The sequence below is a fragment of the Ochotona princeps genome, chromosome X, assembly GCF_030435755.1.
Source record: "Ochotona princeps isolate mOchPri1 chromosome X, mOchPri1.hap1, whole genome shotgun sequence".
Lineage (NCBI taxonomy): Eukaryota > Metazoa > Chordata > Mammalia > Lagomorpha > Ochotonidae > Ochotona > Ochotona princeps.
Genome location: NC_080865.1, coordinates 28263072 through 28283792, shown reverse-complemented (window position 1 = coordinate 28283792; position 20721 = coordinate 28263072). Strand labels below are relative to the sequence as shown.

At 39.7% G+C, this 20721-nt stretch overlaps 1 protein-coding gene across 1 annotated transcript in view; it reads left to right on the top strand.

The window, feature by feature from the left end:
- The window catches only part of PTCHD1 (patched domain containing 1), a 53412-nt gene that overhangs the window by 21784 nt on the left and 10907 nt on the right, over nucleotides 1-20721 (top strand). The window contains exon 2 of the mRNA XM_004587815.3: nucleotides 16588-17248. Within this exon, the coding sequence (XP_004587872.2) occupies nucleotides 16588-17248 (661 nt within the window). The remainder of the gene's footprint in view (nucleotides 1-16587; nucleotides 17249-20721) is intronic.

Genomic DNA, 20721 nt, shown 5'->3' with positions numbered 1-20721 from the left:
TTTAACTATGCTTCAAATGCAGGAGATGTATAGTTGATAGCATCAAGACATATATATCCATACACTTATCTAGGCCAGTTGGAGAGATATTTATTGCAAACCTGTTACACATATAATAAGAAAATTGTGTTGTTTCCACAATGAAAACATTGAAAAGAACTCACAAAATGCTAATTTTACCCTCTAGGAGTTGAGTTTCATTTTGACATGACTATATTTGAATATGCAAAATCTGAGGGGTAGGCTTAAGAATGGCTAGATTTTTAGGACTCTGGAGAACACTTGTTCCTAAGGGTTTAGGGATTATTGGGCATCCTTAGTTTGGGATCCTCCAAAATCTGATCCTGAAATAAGAAATGACATAAAAGCAGTTTATTTTGGAGCTGAAGGACAACCAGGTGAAAGGCATAAGACAAAAAGGGACAGGAGCCTAAAAAGCCATGTAATTAAGTAGGCACTGTTGTCAGCAACCAGAATACAATACCACTGGGAAAGCTCTGCAAAGTCATTTCAAACACATTCACCCCGATGTGATTCCACTCATGGAGAGGAAGCCAGATACTTACATGCCAGCTCCCACCTGTCATTGGTTGAGGACTGCTTGCAAGGAGTGTTAATTCTCCAGCACTTCTTCCCTGCCAAGCAGATGGTAAAGTGGACTCTCTGACAAAGTAGTGTGGGTGCTGGCATTTGAAGTCAGGCAGGTGTGCTCTCAAGAGATAAGGAAGAGGATACGAACAAGGTGCCAACTGCATCTGCCACAGAACCATTTGAAGCAATTGGCCAAGAAATCCTGTGCTTGTAGGGATCTATGACTGTGCTTTACAAGTGTACACACAGAAAAGCTAAAGACCACGTGGCAGCTAAATCTACACATCTGTCAATTTATTTGATAGACAGCATATGTAGAAGTAAACCTGGGGAATGGAATTCAAATGCTTGTTCAGTCATTGCCATGAAACTGAAAATTGATACATGATTCTACTACCTGACTTACTCCTTAAGCTAAGCTTGCCAGAACTATAAAAGAGATATAACCATTTGCCTCCTTCAAGCCAATATGGATACCTTGGTTTGACTTTCATTTTACCAACAGAGTACCTTTGCATTGTGTTTCATTCACAGATTCCCAACCCAGCTATACCACACTGCAGGCAGAGTGATTTTCCTAGGGAAAAAAATTTTCTGATCATCTTGTCTCCTATTTAACACCTTTCATTGATTCCAAATTGCCCACAGGACAAAGTTGGTCTTCCAAGTTAATCAGACAAGGAATTGTGTGATGTGGAACTTATTTGCCTTTTTGAACTTTCCTTCATTTTCCAGCCAGCCTGAATTATGTCCATTTCCCTGAATCCTCTTTAAGTTTATGAGAGACTGCCCATTCTTTCCATCTGATGTACTCTCTCCTTCGGTTCCACATCCCTTGTCAAACCTCTGCCCATAATTAACGCCTCACTCTTAGGTCTTAATTTAAAACTCATTTCCTCCAAGAAGTCTTCCTTGATGCCGACCCAGCCAACATGTGGGCCATTGCCTTACTACACTACACTTCTCCCATTTCAGAGCTCCACAAAGTTGGTAATTGGCTTGTTGCATGTCTTTATCCCCTGTAGTTTGAATGTTCTGTGAAGGCAGAGCCACATTTGTCTTGTTCACATGATTTGAGGTAAGATTTACTAATAGTTACTAATAAGTTTCATTCAATAGGCAAATGAGATCCTCATTTGCTCTATGTCTCTTCTTCAACTCTGTTTCACTGCACTTCATTCTTCTGCTACACATGCTTCTATACACACACACACACACACACACACACACACACACACTGCACATCTGGCACACAAAAATACTAGCCCTCCTGCACTCCACTGTACACATTAGCTGTTCCTGTTCTAGCATTAACACTTCACACTCATGGCTCACCTGTGCTAACAAGTTCTAAGAATCTAAGTCCCTCCATTATTATATCCTTGGTGTTCTTTATCTCTCCAAGGTTAACATAATGTTCAGCATAGTGTAGACATCTAATACACACTGAGTAATTGAATTAGCACTGTAATTTGGCAATGATGCAGAAGGCTTGCTCTACATGACCTGTAGTTCTCAATAAAGCACAAAATCTCTACCCTCCCACCTGCCTAATATCAGAGATCCATCACAGATACCACATCTGTGAGCCTTCAAAAATTTTTTTATCAGCCAAGCCAGTGAGCTGTTGCCAACACTAAAGCAAGGTAGAATCACTCAAAAGTGACATCTTTGAGCATTAAAAGCAATCTTTGATGCTAGCCGGGCAAACCACTTCCACAAGCCACATGTCAGAGAGAAAGAAGGGGCAGAGCTGAGTAGAAACCATCTGTCAATTTCAGCAGAGCTAGTACATTCAATAAAAGTAACAAAAATGACCTAAAAGATCCTGTAGATACACACTACCTCTGCAGTAGCAGGCAAAACTGTTTCAGGATAGCTGAATCCTGTGAACATCAGGGCTTTTACCTGGAAGGAAGTTGCAATGGTGGTGTTGTTGAAAGTAGTTAGAAACAGAAGGGGGTTTTTCACATTCTTTTCCAGGGGCCCTTTGATAGCTGGGTAGTGTCGCGTACAATGTTCAATGTTCTATCAGTAGTAATTGGGCTGCTAACCAAAGTATCACTATCTTAGGTCCACTCTGACACATAAATAAGGAAAGCGATCGCAGTGCTCACATCCTCTTGATACCCATAGATAGGAAGAGCATACATCCTGGTTTTTCCATCATACTCCCATTTTATGCCTGTTGTTCCTATGAAATTAACAATGCCATCATGTTCTCTCAAACGTGTTCCCATTCAGATAATAAAGTATATGGCCATACTACCCATAGATAGCATTCACAACAGAGGTAGAACCTTCAGATAAGCATAGAATGTGGTGATATATACATAGGAATTTTTTACATTAGTTTCTAGATTTACATATCTACTTAATTCCTCAAAAAGATCCTATACACATGAAAAATTCAAACTCTCCTATAATGAAACACAGTACACAATTCAGTCCCCAACTGCCCACCTAAACTATTTCTCTGCTCTTAGATTTCTTTTACATTATATGTAGCCATATCCATTTTTATAATGAGGCTAGCCATTTGTCTGCAGCATGTAAGCAACATGACCAAATTCAATATCATCCATTTACTTAAAATGTAAATGATATGCATGTAGCACAGTAGTCTCAGTACAAATCAAGTTTCATTCAATGTCACTAGAGAAAATATAAACTAGCAAGAAAGAAGAAATACTGAAGATTTACCAATACATCATGGTACTGCTCCTTCATTGTGCCAGGCACTATTCAACATATTCAACATATTTGGGAGACAAGCCTAAGTATAACAAAGTTCCCACCCTTGTGAAGTGTGTGTGTATATATATTTCTAGTGTTAAACTGTCATTGTAGAAAGATGATGCCAAAGTTCTGTAAAACCCCTAACTTCAATTTGAAGTTTTAGAAAAAGTCTCCAGACTTCTAGCGCTTTTATTAACATGTCCTGTAAAGGCTTTTGCTTTTTCCTTGTGTACATGTCCAGGGCAGGAGAAGGGGTCAACTGGGAAGCAAACATGATGCAAAAGGACACTTATTGGATTAATAAAGTCTTGCTCTTATTACATTTTCTTCATCTCCAGCTGCTTCAGCATGCTTATCATTGATAAATGGGTTGAAGCTTCTCTCTGAGATTTCTGTTGTAAATATTGGGTTTCAACACTCAAACTCTTGTTGATTTTTCTAGGTGGCTATATGAACCCTTGCCTTTCTATGCCATCACCATATCACACTGTGGTTAACTATTCTTAAACCTAATATCAAAAGTAAATTTATTTACATCCAAATTCTATGGAATAGATTATGGAAGATAGAGCTAATTTTGCCCTCTTATTAAGAGGAAATTTGAGCATAGCAATCAAATTTGAGATGATCAGCTTAGAAAAATCTGTGATGTTGGAAAAGTTATTTGAGCTCCCTGAGACTCAATGTCCTTGCCTGCAAATGGTCTATAATGCCTGCCTCCCTGGAGATACTGACATGATGCATGTAGCAGTCTTTACATGTGGTAGTCACTTAGTATCTCTTACTTTCCTTCTTTTGAGTCCACCATCTTTCCTACATGATAATCTAAATGGAGAGCTAACCTGAGAAAGGTGAGAAGATTTTTCAGAATGGAAATTTATAGAATTAGGGAGTGTCATTTGTTAACAAAATGCCATTTTGTTATTAATAAAAGTGTCATTGTTGTCGATAAAACACTACCCAGCCTTTTTTTTCAAGTATTTACTGATGCATGCTATCAACCTCATTAACCCTTAATCTCTCCAGCAAATACGTGAGCAAAAATCTATCCACTTTTACAATTCACCGAATGTACTTCTCAGGAAAATATAAGTCCCTTCATTTAAAGTGAAAAAATTAGGGGCTGTATCTACAAAGTAGAAGATGGAAGCAGGTTTTGTGACTGTTCATTTGGTTTTGCTATCAAACTTTTACTGGGTAGCACTTGTGTTTAATACTGTATTGAGCTTATATTCAAGTTGTCATCTTCCATTAGTCCTGATAAGTCCTGGTATTTTCCATTGTTACAGTAACAAAATGTAGGCACACATCAACGAATCTCGGTAGTCTGGTTTCTCCACACCAAATCCTTCCATCAGCATCAGCATCTCCCAGAAAGGTGAAAGTCTTAATAAGCTGAACCACAGAAATTATCATATCTTTGACAGTTTGCTCTGGGAGATCACGTTTTAGATCAGGAAAAGGAAGGTGATGGCTCAGATACTCCTGTGATTTTTAAGAGAAGTAAATCTGTATGCAAACCATCAGAACACAGAAAAAATATTTTAAAGAAAAAATGCACTATCACTAATATGCTATTATATGAATTACATCAAGAACTCACTCTTTTTTGTTATTATTTTCCTTGATACAGTTTTTTTTAAGATTTATTTTATTTCTATTGGAAAGTCAGATATACAGAGAGGAGCAGAGACAAAGAGGAAGATCTTCCATCAGTTGATGCACTCCCCAAGTGGCCACAATGACCGGAGCTGAGCCAATCTGAAGCCAGGAGACAGGAACTTCCTCCAGGTCTCCCATGTGGGTGCAGCATCCCAAAGCTTTGGGCCGTCCTCAACTGCTTTCCCAGGCCACAAGCAAGGAGCTGGATGGGAAGCAGGGCCACCAGGACACAAACTGATGCCCATATGGAATTCCGGTGTGAGCAAGATGAGGACTTCACCCGCTAGGCTACTACACAGGGCCCCCTTGATTGTTTTGTAAGTAGGGAGATTCCTCCTTCCTCCTCCCTTCCTTCTTTCCCTGTTTTCCCCTCCTGCCATTTCTCCCATATTACCACACTGGTATAGCACTTTAGTAATAGGTGCAAGGTTAACATTCTACTTTTTAAGGGCATCATGGTATTATAGGTATAGAAAAAAGTGGAAAACTTAATATCATATCGTCAAGACATATTTAACAGTTTCATTGGTGTCCTCCTTTTATTCAGCAGTAGAGATGCTTCTGCAGCATATCTTCACTTCCCAGTATGCTAGTCTCCCTTCTATATTTCATCTGTGAGAATATATGTACATACTTGCTTACCTACATATCTCTTTGTTTTGTATTTTGCACAAATGTTACCTCATATCAGAGAGAATGTATTATATTTGTCCTTTGGGGATTGGCATATTTTACTGAGAATGTTTTCCTATTGGGATCATTTCGTTGCAAATGGTAGGATTTCATTCTTTTCTGGCTATGTAGTATTCCATAGAGTAAGTGTGCCACAGTTTCTTTATCCATTCTTCTTTCAATGGGCATCTAAGCTGTTTCTGTGACTTTACTATTAAGGATTGTGCTGTTATAAATATAGGGATGAAGGTTGCTTTCTCATATGCAGATTGCACTTCACTTGGATATATTTCCAGGAGTGGGATAGCTGGGTCACCTAGGTAGCTGAATTCTCAATTGTCTGAGCACTCTCCATACTGGATTCCATAGTGGCCTCCAAGAACCCACTCTTACAAGGGTCATGGTCCATCATTCAAGACAGCCATTATCATGTCATGAGGTAGAATCATTTTCTCATGTCTTCTTACATCAGCTATAATTTTCATTAGTGCCCATTAGAAAAACAGCAAATTCTTTTACAGATAAAAACAATCCCAGGAAATCATCTGCTGGAGTCACATTTTAATATTTTTTAGATTTAACATAATTATTAAATATTCATAACTTTATACATTTTAGGGACATGGATTACATCGACATTTTCTTTTATTCATAAACAGAAACTACTAAAGTATACATTCCAGTTGCCTGCAGAAGCTTATGTCCACAATATGTGCAATTCTGGTTTCACTTAAAGAAGAGAATGAGTGGATGGATATGTGAGGTCTTTCCTAGCACTGAATTGTTTCATGCTATCTTTCTCTGATACCACCAAACCATCTCTTGACCAAAAAAAAAAATGATACATGCCCTGGAGACCTCAAACTCTCACAGTACTCACAGAGAGGAGGAAAGGACATGAAGCAGAAAACTCACTGGAGGTCAGTCAGGTGAATCACAAAACGCTGCCACCACTGAACCACTTTTTAGCCTTTAGAAAGGGGCAATTTCATTCAGTTTAACTTAATATTAAAGGCCAGCCCAGATACGTTTTGCTCTTATATTGATATGTGACCATAATGATTCTATAAACGACTATCCCCATTTTACAGATAAAGAAACTGAATTGAATGCTGAAGTTTTTGTCTTAGTTTGAGTTCTGATAGAAATTGACATGAAGTCAAGTACTTGATGTTGAATAATACATTTTTTGGTTGGTTAGGTTTTTTTGTCTTGTTTTAAATTTTTATTTTTCATGATAGGGTTCCATAGGCTCATGGATTTCTACATCTACCCTTTCAATTCACCTGTCTCCCCACTGTTTTCCCCATATTATTACAAGAGTATAGTCCTTTAGAAATATTCACAAGTCCATCATTCTGCTATTTAAGTGTATCATGTCATTGTAGGGATAGACAATCCAGCATCCCATTGTCAAGATACAGTCAACAGTTTCATTGGGAGTCCACCTTTTATTGAGGAGTAGGGGTGTATACTGTGACACATATTTTTCTGGAGTGTTAGTCTACATTACACCTTTCATCAGTGAGAATATATGTATCTACATGTGTACCTATATGTCTTTTGATCTTACATTTTGTATGGAGGTTACCTTATATCAGAGAAAACACATGATATTTGTCCTTTGGAATTGGCTTATTTCACTGAGCATAATGTTCTCTACTTGGGACGATCTTGTTGCAAATCGTAGAATTTCATCCTTTTAATGGCTAAGTAGTATTCCCTAGAGTAAATATGCCATTTTTTTATCCATTCCTCTTTCAACAGACATTTGGGTTGTTTCCATATCTTTGCTATTATAGATTCTGCTGCTGTAAATATTGGTTTACAGGTCACTTTCTCCTATGCAAATTTTACTTCACTTACATTCTGGGAGTGGGATACATTCCTGGGAGTGGGATAGCTGGGTCAAACAATAGATCCATTTTCAAATGTCTGAGCACACTCCATACTGACTTCCATAGTTGTTCTACTTATCCACGCCAGCAGGTGTGGTTAGGTTACCAAATGTAGGCCAGTCTCATTGGGGTTAGGTGGAATTTCGATGTGATTTTTATTTGTATTTCCCTGATACATAGGGAGCCTGAGAATATTTTCATATGTCTGTTAGCACTTGAATGTGTTCTTTTGAAAAATACCTGCTCACTTCCTTAATCCATTTCCTCACAGGGTTGTTTGTTTTGCTGTCATTGAGTTTCAGAAGCTCTTATAAATCCTCAATATTAGTCCCCTATCTGTTGTGTAGTGTGCAAAGATTTTCTCCCATTTTCTTGGTTGCTTCTTCATTTTGTTGATCATTTTCTTTACTGTAAAGAAGCTTCTTAGTTTGACAGAGTCCATTTGTTTATTTTGGCTTTGGTTGCCTCTGCTTTTAGTGACTTCTAAGAAGTCTTCCTCAATTCCTGTATATTGTAGAGTGCTTCCTATGTCTTCCTCTAATAGTTTGATGGATTTTGGTTGCAGATTTATGTTGAAAACAATTCCATGAAGCACTGGGAAGAGATGATAATGGAGGACATGGGAGGGAAAGATTCTGCTATGAGGACATTATCAAACCAGTTCCCCTAGAGACAGTTGGAGCCTAATTTTTTTCAGGGGAATTGTGAGAAACAATGAAGAACACATGCCACAGTGTTATTCATCTTGGGCCCAAGTGAGATGGGGGGTATTTATTCACAGATTTTCTTTAGTCACAGATGAAAGATGACTGGGATTAAAATAGTTTATTAATTCCACAGCATTTCCACATCCAGCTAGAGGAATAGTTGGTGGGCACTTGAGTGAAAAGGGTGGAACAAGTAAGGGCCTAGTGTGTCCACTGCAATGCTTTCTTTAGTGTTAACAGAAATGGAAGTTGAACTTCCACTGTTCTGACCTCAAAACCCCATCAGAGAGGGAGGATGTGGGAGAGAGGAAGGGAGGGAGGGAGAGAGAGAGTAGCAGTTTAGCCTAGAAGTTAAAATGCCCACATTCTACATCAGAGTAATTGGGTGTGGTTTTATTGTATTGGTTCTGGCTCCTGACTCAAACTTCACACTAATGTAAACCCTGGGAGGCAGCAATGGGTTCTCTCACACATGTAAGCATCTGGATTGTGTTCTCAGCTACTGAGTTCAGCTTCACCTCAGTTTTTACCAGGCCACTGAACACATTCAGAGAGTGCAGAAAGACATGTGCTCTCCATCTCTCAAATAAATTTACCCCTCACATAAAAAGTACAAAAGTCTGTCGAATAAGGAAAGATCTGGAGCTCTGGATCAATCAACTCTAGGTTATAGCTGGACAGCTGTCAGGTTACTATCCAGAGGAAAAATTGTCCATGCCTCTTGCTGCATAATAATAGCATAATGTGGGCAATGTCCCATATCACCAGCCACAGTCAACATTTGTGTTTTAGCTCTGGATGTGACAGGAGCCATTGGAGGATTTATAGCAGGAGAGTGGTACGTTTTCATAGGTTCAAGTTTTGTGTATCAACAAGCCAGGTGTTAGTGAGACCCAGATCCAGTACTAACACAGAAGTTTTCTGACTCTTCATTCAGTACCCCCATTCAGACACATGATCATTTATCAGACATGAATGTCCATGGCATCTTGTTTTTCCTATCACTTGCATGGTGGTATATGGTCTCACCAAATCTTACAGCAACTATTTCCTACTCCCCATGCATTTGGCTTGTTTGAACTTCCCTCTGCCCTTCTGCCAATCAGCTTATGAATATCCTGTCCTCTTAATGCTATCCAGTAAAACTTACTACCCACAAGTTTTCAGTTGGACTTTAAGCTTGACAGTGAAACTCAAGTGGGGAATCAAAGTAATTTTAAAATAGTCACTCTAGGAATAGATGTTTGGGGCAGCATTTTAAGATAGCACTTGGGATCTCTGCATTCCAACCTACTGCCAATTCCAGCTTCCTGCTAATGCACCAGGGAGGCATGGCTCCCTCCCATCTATGTCAGAAATCTGCATTGAACTCCAAAGTTCCTGGCTATTGCCTGGTGTAGCCTGGGATGTTGTGGGTAACTAAGCAGCAAATGAACTGTCTCTGTGTCTTTCTCTCTGTGTTTCAAATAAGTTTTGAAAAGAAATTAACCAAATTTTAAAAATTAGAAAGAGAAAAATTCAGTTCAACAATAATAGTAAAAAAAATAACTACTATAATCAAAATGTTTGACTTTATAGGTTTCTAGTAATCTTCATGATATCAAGGATTTTTTGATCCTTGATAAAAGGATAGAATAAAGACCAAGGAATTTTTCTGACAACCTAAGAAAATAAGATTATTTAACCTGTCATGTACAATATTGTATTTCTCATCCAGGTCATCACAGAATTGGACAAAAGTTTCAATGAGATATCACAACTTTTTTTCTTTCACCACTAATATTTTTTACTTCTAACATTTCAGATTATTTGCTTCAAATCTAAAGCTGCTCTATTTGGCAAATTACAATGTTGGGCTGCTTTGGCTGCTTGTTATTGTCAATACCCACAATAAGAATGTTTAGCCCTTTGTCAAATGAAGAGCAAAACAGAGGAATTCCATTACCCTCAAAGCTGTGCTGCTATTGCAATAATGACAGAAGTAAATGTTGCCTCTGTCACTGAAGAATGTCAGCATGATGGCAGGCACACGTGTGCAGAGGAAGCATGTGGACAGCCACTTCTTTGGCCATATCCACAGCCTCAATTCTGGAGCCTCTGAAAATGTAATGTTTCAAAGACAGAATGATATTTCTGTTCACTTATTAAGGAGATGACTAACTTGCTTTTGGCTGCACTACAAATGAATCACGGTAACAATCCCCAACTTGCAACTTCTGCTGTTCTGATGTAATGCATTTCTATTAAAAGAAAAGGAAAGAGAGTGGGTGAGAGTTAGATCATGCAAAGACAGAACATAACACCAAGAGCACCAAGAGAGCTAGCGTAATTTATGAACTGCAGAGACCAGATCCCTTTACTTTAAGATGTTTTCAGGGCAAAGATACTTTGCCACGTAGTACCTACACATTTACACTTTTAAAATACAGACCTGGATCAAGACCTGGAATCTGAAGGCATTCAATGAGAACACATTTCATTTAGGAGTGAAACTAGGTATTCCTTGAAAGCATTTTAAAGGGATTTTTATCTGGTATCACTTGGAAGTAATACTTGGAGGTTCATAAGACTTCCTTTTTGCCTTTAAAAAAAATACATGCGGCAATCTTTAGGAGTAGCAGAAAGAGAGGAAGAATGTGAAACAAGGAGTGGAAAGTAGTCTTCACATGGGACATCATCAAGGTAGCCCCCACTCTCGGTGACTGGGCTCCATCCCACTGCTGACCTGGGGAACCTCAATCTCCACCAACTCCTCCCTCTCATGTGGCTTTGCTGGGGGGGTTGTCTGAGACCTAACCCATAGCATGAGCAGGTAATTGCCCTGCATGGGCAGAGTGGTCTTCCTGCCCTCCCTCTTCAATAAGCCAATCTCTTTTCTTTTTGGAGACTTATTTGTGCATTTTAAAGTCAGTTACAGAGCAAGAGAGGCAGAGACAGAGAGATTTTCCATGCATAGGTTTAGTTCCCCAGATGGCCACAACAGTCAGTGCTGGGCCAGGTTGAGAATCCAGGAGCTTCCTTTGGGTCACCCAAGTGGCTAGCAGGGAACAAAGTATTTGGGTCATCATCAGTTGCTTTCCCAAGTAATTAGCATGGAGCTGGATCATAGGTGCAGCAGCTAGGATGTAAACCAGCACTAGCACCCACAGGAGATGCCAGCACTGCAGGCAGCAGCTTTACTCTATGTGCCACAATGGTGCCCCAAGAAACTAAGTTTTTTTTTTTAAAGATTTTATTATTATTGGAAAGCTGGATATACAGAGAGGAGGAGAGACAGAGAGGAAGATCTTCCGTCCGATGATTCACTCCCCAAGTGAGCTGCAACAGGCCGGTACGCGCCAATCCGATGCCAGGACCAGGAACCTCTTCCGGGTCTCCCACGCGGGTGCAGGGTCCCAAAGCCTTGGGCCGTCCTCGACTGCTTTCCCAGGCCACAAGCAGGGAGCTGGATGGGAAGTGGAGCGGCCGGGATTAGAACCGGCGCCCATTTGGGATCCCGGGGCTTTCAAGGCGAGGACTTTAGCCGCTAGGCCACGCTGCCGGGCCCCCAAGAAACTAAGTTTTAAAGAGCCAAAAGATATGGTATAAAGTCCTGTGAGCCCACAGGTATTTTTCCTATGTTAATCTCCACCAACAAATAGTAACTTTCTTCCTCCAAGATGCCTTCTGTACTCTCCTTTACAAGGTGTTCTGCTATCTTCTGAGGAAGATTTGAGTGTGCCAAGAAGAGACAGAGAGGAAATGAGACTATGGCCTGTTGGGACCAGTGGTCCACACTAGCTTTGTCCCAGGCTGTGGCAGAAGAGGATGATAAAAGTCAGTGCCTCCCCAAAATGAGAAAGCATTCAGAGAAGGGAATCTTTATTTTTTTTCCAGTAAACCTATTTTTTATTCTCTTTTCTTTCTGGGTTTCATCTAGTACTGGATCTGTCATTGTGCTAAAAAGAACTTGAATATGTTGCACAAGCATACCTCAAACAGCTGTAATACATCTCAAACCGGTTTTTAGTAAGCTAACTCTCACCAAGTATCTGTGTAGTTTGGGATGTCATTCATCATAGAATTCTGTAGCATCAAAAACAGAAGGCTTTGCCCTTAAAGATGAGCCAGATGAAGCCCCTTGTTACTTATCAATCTAAGACATGAAGTCTCCGAAGGGCTCCTGACATCCCAGAGCTAAGCAGTGGAAGCCATAGTAGGAACTTCTAGATTCCATTATGTTCCATAGTCTTTTTTTCTTAGGGCACTTGGCTTTGAAAAGTTTTATTTGCCAACTTCACAGACTTGATAAGGAAGACAAAAAGTCAGTAGACTGAAAATCCAATCCCTTCTTAGCAGTTAATATTGACATGTCATGTTGCTGTCTGAAAATGAGGTTTTGCTCTTTGGATTATTTTTGGTCTCCCTTACGGGATCGCAGATCTCCAAGTGTGGCAATCCCATAACCCATTCATATTCAGTATTGGTCAATTGAACCAGTTAAGCTGAAAAGTCCTCATTATTCCCCCCACTTTTCTTCCTAATGTTGAATTTGTACTGTTCTAGGGTTAGATATACTCCTGTAAAGTAAAGCTCAACTTTCCTGATGTGCCTTTTACTTAGGTGAGTTACTGAAATTCTTATAAGCATTTTTGTTATTTATTTGAAAGGCAAAAGAGTCAGAGTGGGAAAAGGAAAGTTTTCATCTACTATTTTGCTCCTCAAATACATAAAATGGGCCTGAGCTGGGCCAAGACTAGCAACTAGAAACACAATTGAGGTCTCCTCCATCAGAGGCAGAAATCTAGTTACTTCAGCTGTCACGTGCTGCAACCCAGGGTCTGCATTGGAAGGAAGACAGAAGCAAGAGCCAGAGCCAGGAATCAAACCCAGGCATATGCATGGTGGACATGGACTTCTAAGCTGTTTGGCAGAATGCCTGCTCTGAAATTCTTCAGGCATTAGTTGCTATAGCTGGAAAAGTAGGATAATAATTTAACCACATCCATGGAGTTGGATTTGAATACAGTTTCGAAACTGTACAGAAAATATTTAACATACTATTTATTATTACCATCATTCTTAACCTGAAAGGTTATAAGAACAAATATATTAACAATTTAAACAGCACGTTCAGAGCCTTCAAATCAATCTCAATTTAACATTCAGTCCTGGCCTCTTTGGCAGTAAGCAAAATAATAATCCAACATTTCGTGATCAGAATTAACATTGGGTTAATTGGGCTTTACTAATACAAACTGCTTGGGGTGTTTACTCTTATGATCTTCCCATTGTTTGGATATTGTATGTCATAAGATTTTCCATGATTAAGTATAAGCACAGTAAATTCAGGGAAGATGTTCCTATTATTGACAACACACTGAACTTAACAAGTGCTTTTGGAATGTGTGTTTAGGGAATAACCTAGAATCTACATATTTCAACATCGATTATATGTTGATCCATATGACAGATTCAGACTGTATTCAAGGTCAAGACTATTTTGTGAAACTTGTCTGAGAAGGAGGTCTCTCAGTTTGATAATAAGTTTGTGTGACTTGTGATTATAAAATCATTGTGGATTAGCTGAAACACAGCTTTCATTTCTGGCTTTCTTTTTCCTGAATATGTGTGCTTACTGCCCTCAGTGGGGCTCCTTCAGAATATTCAATCAAGGCAGTCTAAAATCATGTAAAGATATTTGTCCCAGTAACACATGCAGTGATTCTTCCCCAGCCTATACAGATCTTTCAGAGTTGATGTGTGCATACTGATGTGTAGTCATTAGAATCAAAGATCAGAACTGAGCCATTTCAGAACTCATACATAACAGAATATTTCAACTCTCCTTTTGCATGCATCTTATTATCCTTTCACCTCTTATCTCACAATAGAATCCCACAGCCTCTGCCTGCCATGTGGGTGGCCTCAGCCAACACCCCCTCTCTGGCTGCTTTGTCACTCTGCATCACCCTGCCACTTCAGAAGTAAGAGTGACACATGCTCTACCCACCACTTCACTAGAAATTCAAGGCAGTTACATCTCACACCAAGTCTGGTGCTGAAAGTTGAGAAAGTTTCCCTCTCAAATTTCAGTTAAGTTTCCATTTTCCAAGTTCCCCCCTCCCACTGAATTATAGCAGTGCAGTACTCTATGGTCCCAGTGATCAGAACAGTAGATCTCCAGACTTGGCAGATTACTAAATAGTTGACTACTCCCCACCCAACAGGGCATGGTCGCCTTAGAGAATGGATGGAAAATATCCCCATTGCTATAATTGGGTTCAGCCCTGTGGCTTAACACCATCTTATTTGGCAATCTTTTTCTCTTGACATATTTAGTAATCACTCTAAGGGAGATTTATTACACTGCTCATGGTAACAAACAATGCACTAAATATTACACATATGCATGCTTTCAATACCACTCCTTTTCTAGCCTCGTTTCAGTCTTTCCCCCAAAGTCTTTAACTCGTATCAAAATTTTCATCTTTAAATTCCTTTTGGATCTTCCTTCCTCCAAAATAATCTGTTATACTTAGTTAGGAATTCTTAGTCAGGAATTCTTTTAATCAAAATTTGCTAAATCCTGCTTAGGAAAGAGTAGATGAGAACACACTTTCACAGCTTAAAATCACTAAACACATTTTGCTCACCATTAATCCCAAAGCACCAAAACAAAAACTCAGCATATGGTTGGGGTTCTGAAAACAGCTTCCTAGGTATCTCTGGAAAGTGTGCATGCGTGTGTGTGTGTGTATGTGTGCATGCGCACATGTGTGTCTGTGTATGCACATGGCAAACATAATACAACAAAGTGTTTGCTTAACCTAAGTGTTGGTAGACATGAAGGGATGTGAGAAATGGGCATGGAAAATTAGGATGAACAATTCATGTACTATGCCAGTGAAAGGACTCTGATAGCTAGCACCTCTCGGACAGTTTCAACAAAGCAAATACCCCACTCACCTAGGCACAGAAACAGCAAAATGTCTTCCTGAATAATCTACCAAAAACAGACTTAAAATGCATGAGAGTTCTGAGACACTTTGGGGAGAACCCACTCAGTGCTAGGTATGGTCCTAAATACACTCATTTACCTATGTGCAAACTACATATCTGCCACTGTCACCATGAGGAGAAATTGTTGGCCACTTGAAATAGCTGAGTTAGAGACCAGTGTAGCTATAGCTTTAACACTAGCATGATACTATGCAAAAAGAACCTGTTAGTTCAACTATACCTGAACTTGAGCACTTGTGATCTTTAGGTGCAAGGAAGTAAAAGCACAAATGCAAGAATTAGTCACTGACATTGCCAAGCTATATATATATATATATATATATATATATATATATATATATATATATATATATATATATAATAGCACAACTCTGCTACGTACTATGCATGTGATCTTGGACAATTGTCTTGGCTTCTCTATGTCTCAATGTCCTCATCTATAAAATGAGGCTAATACTTACACCTATTTAATAGTTTGACTAAATGAGTTACTAAGTGTAAATGGCCTATAACTGTGCCTGACATGTAATAGAGGCTGTTAAATTAGTGCTTGTATTCTCATGTACACTTTAGTAGCAGGCATACAAAACCTGAACACAGTAAAACTCTACATCAGGCAAAGTGTATAATGTGAATCCCACTGTATTCCTTTAGTGTGATTCCCTTGTATCCCAGTAAGACTCTTAACAGTTACAGCTCCCTTCCCATATATGCAGATTAAGAAAGTTAGATAATACAAGGGCCCCCAGGTATAGCTCTTGTCTTTTATGGTACAGTTGAGTGTACTGGATGAAATAATTTAGCTGCATTTGAATTATACTTTAGTATACATCTTACATTATGTTTTTAAGATAAAAAATGGAACAAAGGACCTATATAAGATTATCAAACATTAGAGATCAATGGAGTTACAAATAAAAAAATGCATGGAAAATTGCTGGTGTTTTAATGCAGTACTTCTCAAGTTTGAGTTGCATCAGAACCCCCTGGAGAGCTTGCGAAAACCCAAATTCTTGGGCTCAAAGCCAGAAATTCTGATTTATCAGGTCTTGGCAGGAGGAGGGGGTGGTTGGAGAGTGTGAGTTTTCACTCCTGTCAGGCTTCCAGACTGCACTGATTCTGTTGCCCAGAGGCCACACTGGGAGAACCACTGGTCCAGTGTGTTTTGTACTTCAACTACCTGTTTCTCGTTGTTGGTAATAACCTTTTTATTTTCTCTTTAGCGTAGAGATTAAATTCCCCCATGCAAAGAAACATTTGATCTTACTAATGTCTAATGTCAATAATAAACACTAACTGTCATTTTTCCCCCTTAGTTGCATGCTGCTGTGACCAAGATCCAGGTTCCAAGGCCTGGTTTTAATTACACATTTGCTCACATATGTATCCTGAATAATGATAAGACTTGCATCGTGGATGACATAGTGCACGTCCTAGAAGAGCTAAAGAATGCTCGGGCCACCAATCGGACCAATTTTGCTATCACATACCCGATTACGCACTTAAAGGATGGAAGGGCCGTGTACAACGGGCACCAGCTTGGGGGTGTCACAGTGCACAGCAAGGACCGGGTGAAATCCGCAGAGGCAATCCAGCTCACCTACTACCTGCAATCAATCAACAGTCTCAATGACATGGTGGCCGAGAGGTGGGAGTCCAGCTTCTGTGACACTGTCAAAATGTTCCAGAAATACAACAGCAAAGTCAAAATGTACCCTTACACTTCCTCATCACTGAGGGAAGATTTCCAGAAGACCAGCCGCGTGTCAGAGCGTTACCTGGTCACCAGCCTGATCCTGGTTGTTACCATGGCCATCCTCTGTTGCTCCATGCAGGACTGCGTTCGCAGCAAACCCTGGCTAGGCCTGCTCGGCTTGGTGACCATAAGCCTGGCCACACTTACTGCAGCTGGGATCATCAATCTCACTGGTGGGAAATACAATTCCACCTTCCTGGGAGTCCCTTTCGTCATGCTAGGTAATTACTGCCCTTCATTTTTTCTGTTTCTGTTTTTCTGCTTGTGGCGGTAACTGGGTTCCTAAAAGGCCAGGAGTATCTAACAACTTTTTTTCCCATTTGTAGTATCTTCATTTTACCCAGAAATCCTGGGACTGATGCTTTAAATTGCCGGTCATCAGTAAGCAGCAGCCTAACCTAAATGTGCTACAAATCTGACATCCAAAGTAGTCCTGGGTTGCAGCTGTGGTTCTCCATTAAGAACCTATGTGGTGTTTAACAGCAATCAATCTTCTCTGTGTCCTAGTGTCTTAGCTTGGACTTTCCCAGAAGCAGGCTATGACACAAGGATTCAGATACAAGTAGTGTATTGGGGAGGTAAGCCCAGGAAGCACCAGTATGGGAGTAAGGAAATAAGACAGAAATATTATTGCTATGCTTGCCTGTGACTGCACCCCTCTGGGGCCCTATGAGACACCGTGTAAGCCATACCTCAGGGAGGTCTTCCATGAGCAGTCAGAGAGCTGGGCAACTCATCCCAAGACACTGTGTAATTCAAGAGGGTTGTTCTCCCAGTGTAGTTAACTCCTCGACACTCCTTAGGAAGAATGAACACACTCTGGCAGCCAGAGACAGCCATTAGGCTCTAGTGAGCTCAAGGTGAAGGGGAGGGCAAGAGAGCTGGGCACTCATATCTGCAACCTTCTGGAGAGTGTGAATGCGAGCATCACATACAAGGACCTAGTAAATATAGAAGAACTTTGAAAAAAAATGTGAGACACCAGATATGAAGGGACCTTTCTTACTCAAACCCAGGAGAACATTTGAAAGGAACAGGGATATGTTCCCAGTGTATTCATTCGGGAATGGGGTTGGCAAGGGGGTGTGGAGGGGGAACTACAGGAATTTCCCTGATATTGGTAATAGTCAGTAAAAAGTCATTGTGGGCATGACATCAGTTGTTCTGACCCTCCAGTATGAAAGATACCATACCTAGCAAGTATGAAGGCTGGGTTTCTGAAAGCCAAGAAGTCAAGAAATTAGCTTTCCATCTTTGCTTCAGCAAAATTAAAGTGTTATCTGGAATCAGATACTAACATGACAAATGAAATAGTGTTTGTTGTTGTTGTTGTTGTTGGCAGAGAAATAGCCATGGTTAAATTCCCTTTGTATGCCTTATGCCCTATTTTGGAGAAGTAGAAAAGAGAAAAATTTCCTCAGGAAATCTCACTGTTAAATTATGAGCAAGGCTAGTGAGGTTGAAATGCCACAAAATTACATTCTTTCTTCAAGGAAAATTGAGACCCAGTCAATAAACATGTACTAGTAGATTTTGTGAAAAGTAGGGCACTGTGGAGAGACTGAGCAGCCTTAGAATTTACTAGATTTGTTTGCTCATCACTGTCTACAACAACAAAGGAGGAGGCTGCTCTCCTTCCTCTTAAATTTAGTCTGTTACGAAGACAGCACAACTTGCCTCTTTTAAAGCAACCCCAAGATCATGTGGGTCGACTGAGAGATACAGGGCAGTTCCTTGAAGAGTGAGTAGGACTGAGTATGAGTGTCTTCCATGGAAAGTTGAGTCAAAATCTAAATTAAGATGTTTTGTTCATGTTTAGTCATATACTTGGGTGTTTGGGGGTTTTTTTATTAGCTTTTCATTTTAAAAACAAAATGCTTTCTTGTTGAAGTTTTTGTATGCGGACAAGAAGCAAAAATAAGAGTTGGAAACTGAAAGAAGATAGTAAGATAGATTCTTAGGGTGATAGGAGAAAGATGTCAGAGCTAGTAAAAGGACTACTGGTGCTGATTTTACAATACTTCAGGATGTTACGAGTTCAAAGCATGTTACAACATTTAAGTCTTCCAAATGAACTTAAGCTTTTCAAAACTTCTAAAAATTAATTTTATTAAATAAATTACACTAGTACCCCCTTAAGCCTTATATTTGTGCATTTATAAAAAAGCATCAAGTAAAAATCAACACAGGAAACAACATGCTACATAATACAAGTATTTGGCACAAAGAAAAACAACACGAACAGCCTAGTGGCTAAATCCTCACCTAGCATGCCCCAGCGTACCATATGGACGCCAGTTTATGTCCTAGCTGCCCCACTTCCCATCCAGCTCCCTGCCTGTGGCCTGGGAAAGCAGTGAAGGATGGCCCAAAGCCTTGGGACCCTGCACCCACGTGGGAGACCCAGAGGAGGCTCTTGGCTGCTGGCTTCAACCCGGCTCAGCTCTGGCTATTATGGCCACTTGTGGAGTGAACCAGCGGCTGGAAGATCTTTGTCTATGTCTCTCCTTCTCTCTGTATATCTGCCTTTCCAATAAATAAATTAAAATAAAATAAATCTTTTAAAAAAGAACTGGTAGGATGGAAAGGTGCTATTGACATAGGAGTATCTTTAAAAATCAAGTCAGAAATGGTGCCACAGCTCTACAAAGTATCACTGACCTTTAAATAGAGTTCAATTCAGAAAAACCTAGCATTAGCTATGAAAGAGACCAAGCACTGTAGGTGTCCAATACTTTCCTGTGTTTGCAATTTGGAAAGAATGCTACGTGCATTGATTTGATGGCAGTTTTCCCTGCTGACAATCAGTGTGTACTGTTTCTGTGCACTTTCAGCCCAACCAGTTCTCAAGTTACTTAGTCACAACAGGAAAGGAAGCTACACATTTGAGTTGCTTAAGCCCATTTGCAATAAATACTTGCCACCATGTAATGGGTGATTAATACGCTGTTAAGCCAACAGCACCCAGATCCAGGAAGGTTGCCCTTCTGTATTTCTCAGATAAACTTTTCATTGTTAGGTTTGATTTAAAATGAAATATACGATTTGTAACAACTGAATTCACAGCCATTGTTTAATTCTGGTGTTTTTGATTCAGTTCTAACATGCCAATAAATATTTCAAAACACCAAGAAGAAATGCTGTGTTAAGGATTTTGCACTACTAGTCAATTATTTGTCCAGTGCTTACAGTTGCCAGACATATCCTTTGGCCATCAATTGGTGCATAATGTGATAAACATATTTTTTAAATTCAACAAACTAAACGTTTTCAGTGCAATGGCAGGAACATAAGGCCAGATACAGCCAAATGCCAAAATGGCAGTAGATTTAGATTGGAAATTTTTAAGACCACATGTGTCAAGCAGCATTGAACTGACAAAATTCCAACAGAGGAAAGAATCTGAATAAACTCTGAGTTTGCCATACCGGGATGTGATTCTGTGTTTCTAGCCAAGATGATGTGTGACATCTCTGGCAATAAGAATATATCCTACACAGATGAATCATTTTAGAAATGATGTAAGCATAGCCACATCATGATTTAGAATGTTTTTAATCAGCATCATGTATTAGATAATTCCACTTCTGCCAAAACCCCTGTCCAGATGAGTCAGACCAGTATATTTAGAGCTGAAATCCTAAAAGGTCTACAGAACATGCTTGTTGGAATTTTTAGTTACTATAATTTAGAG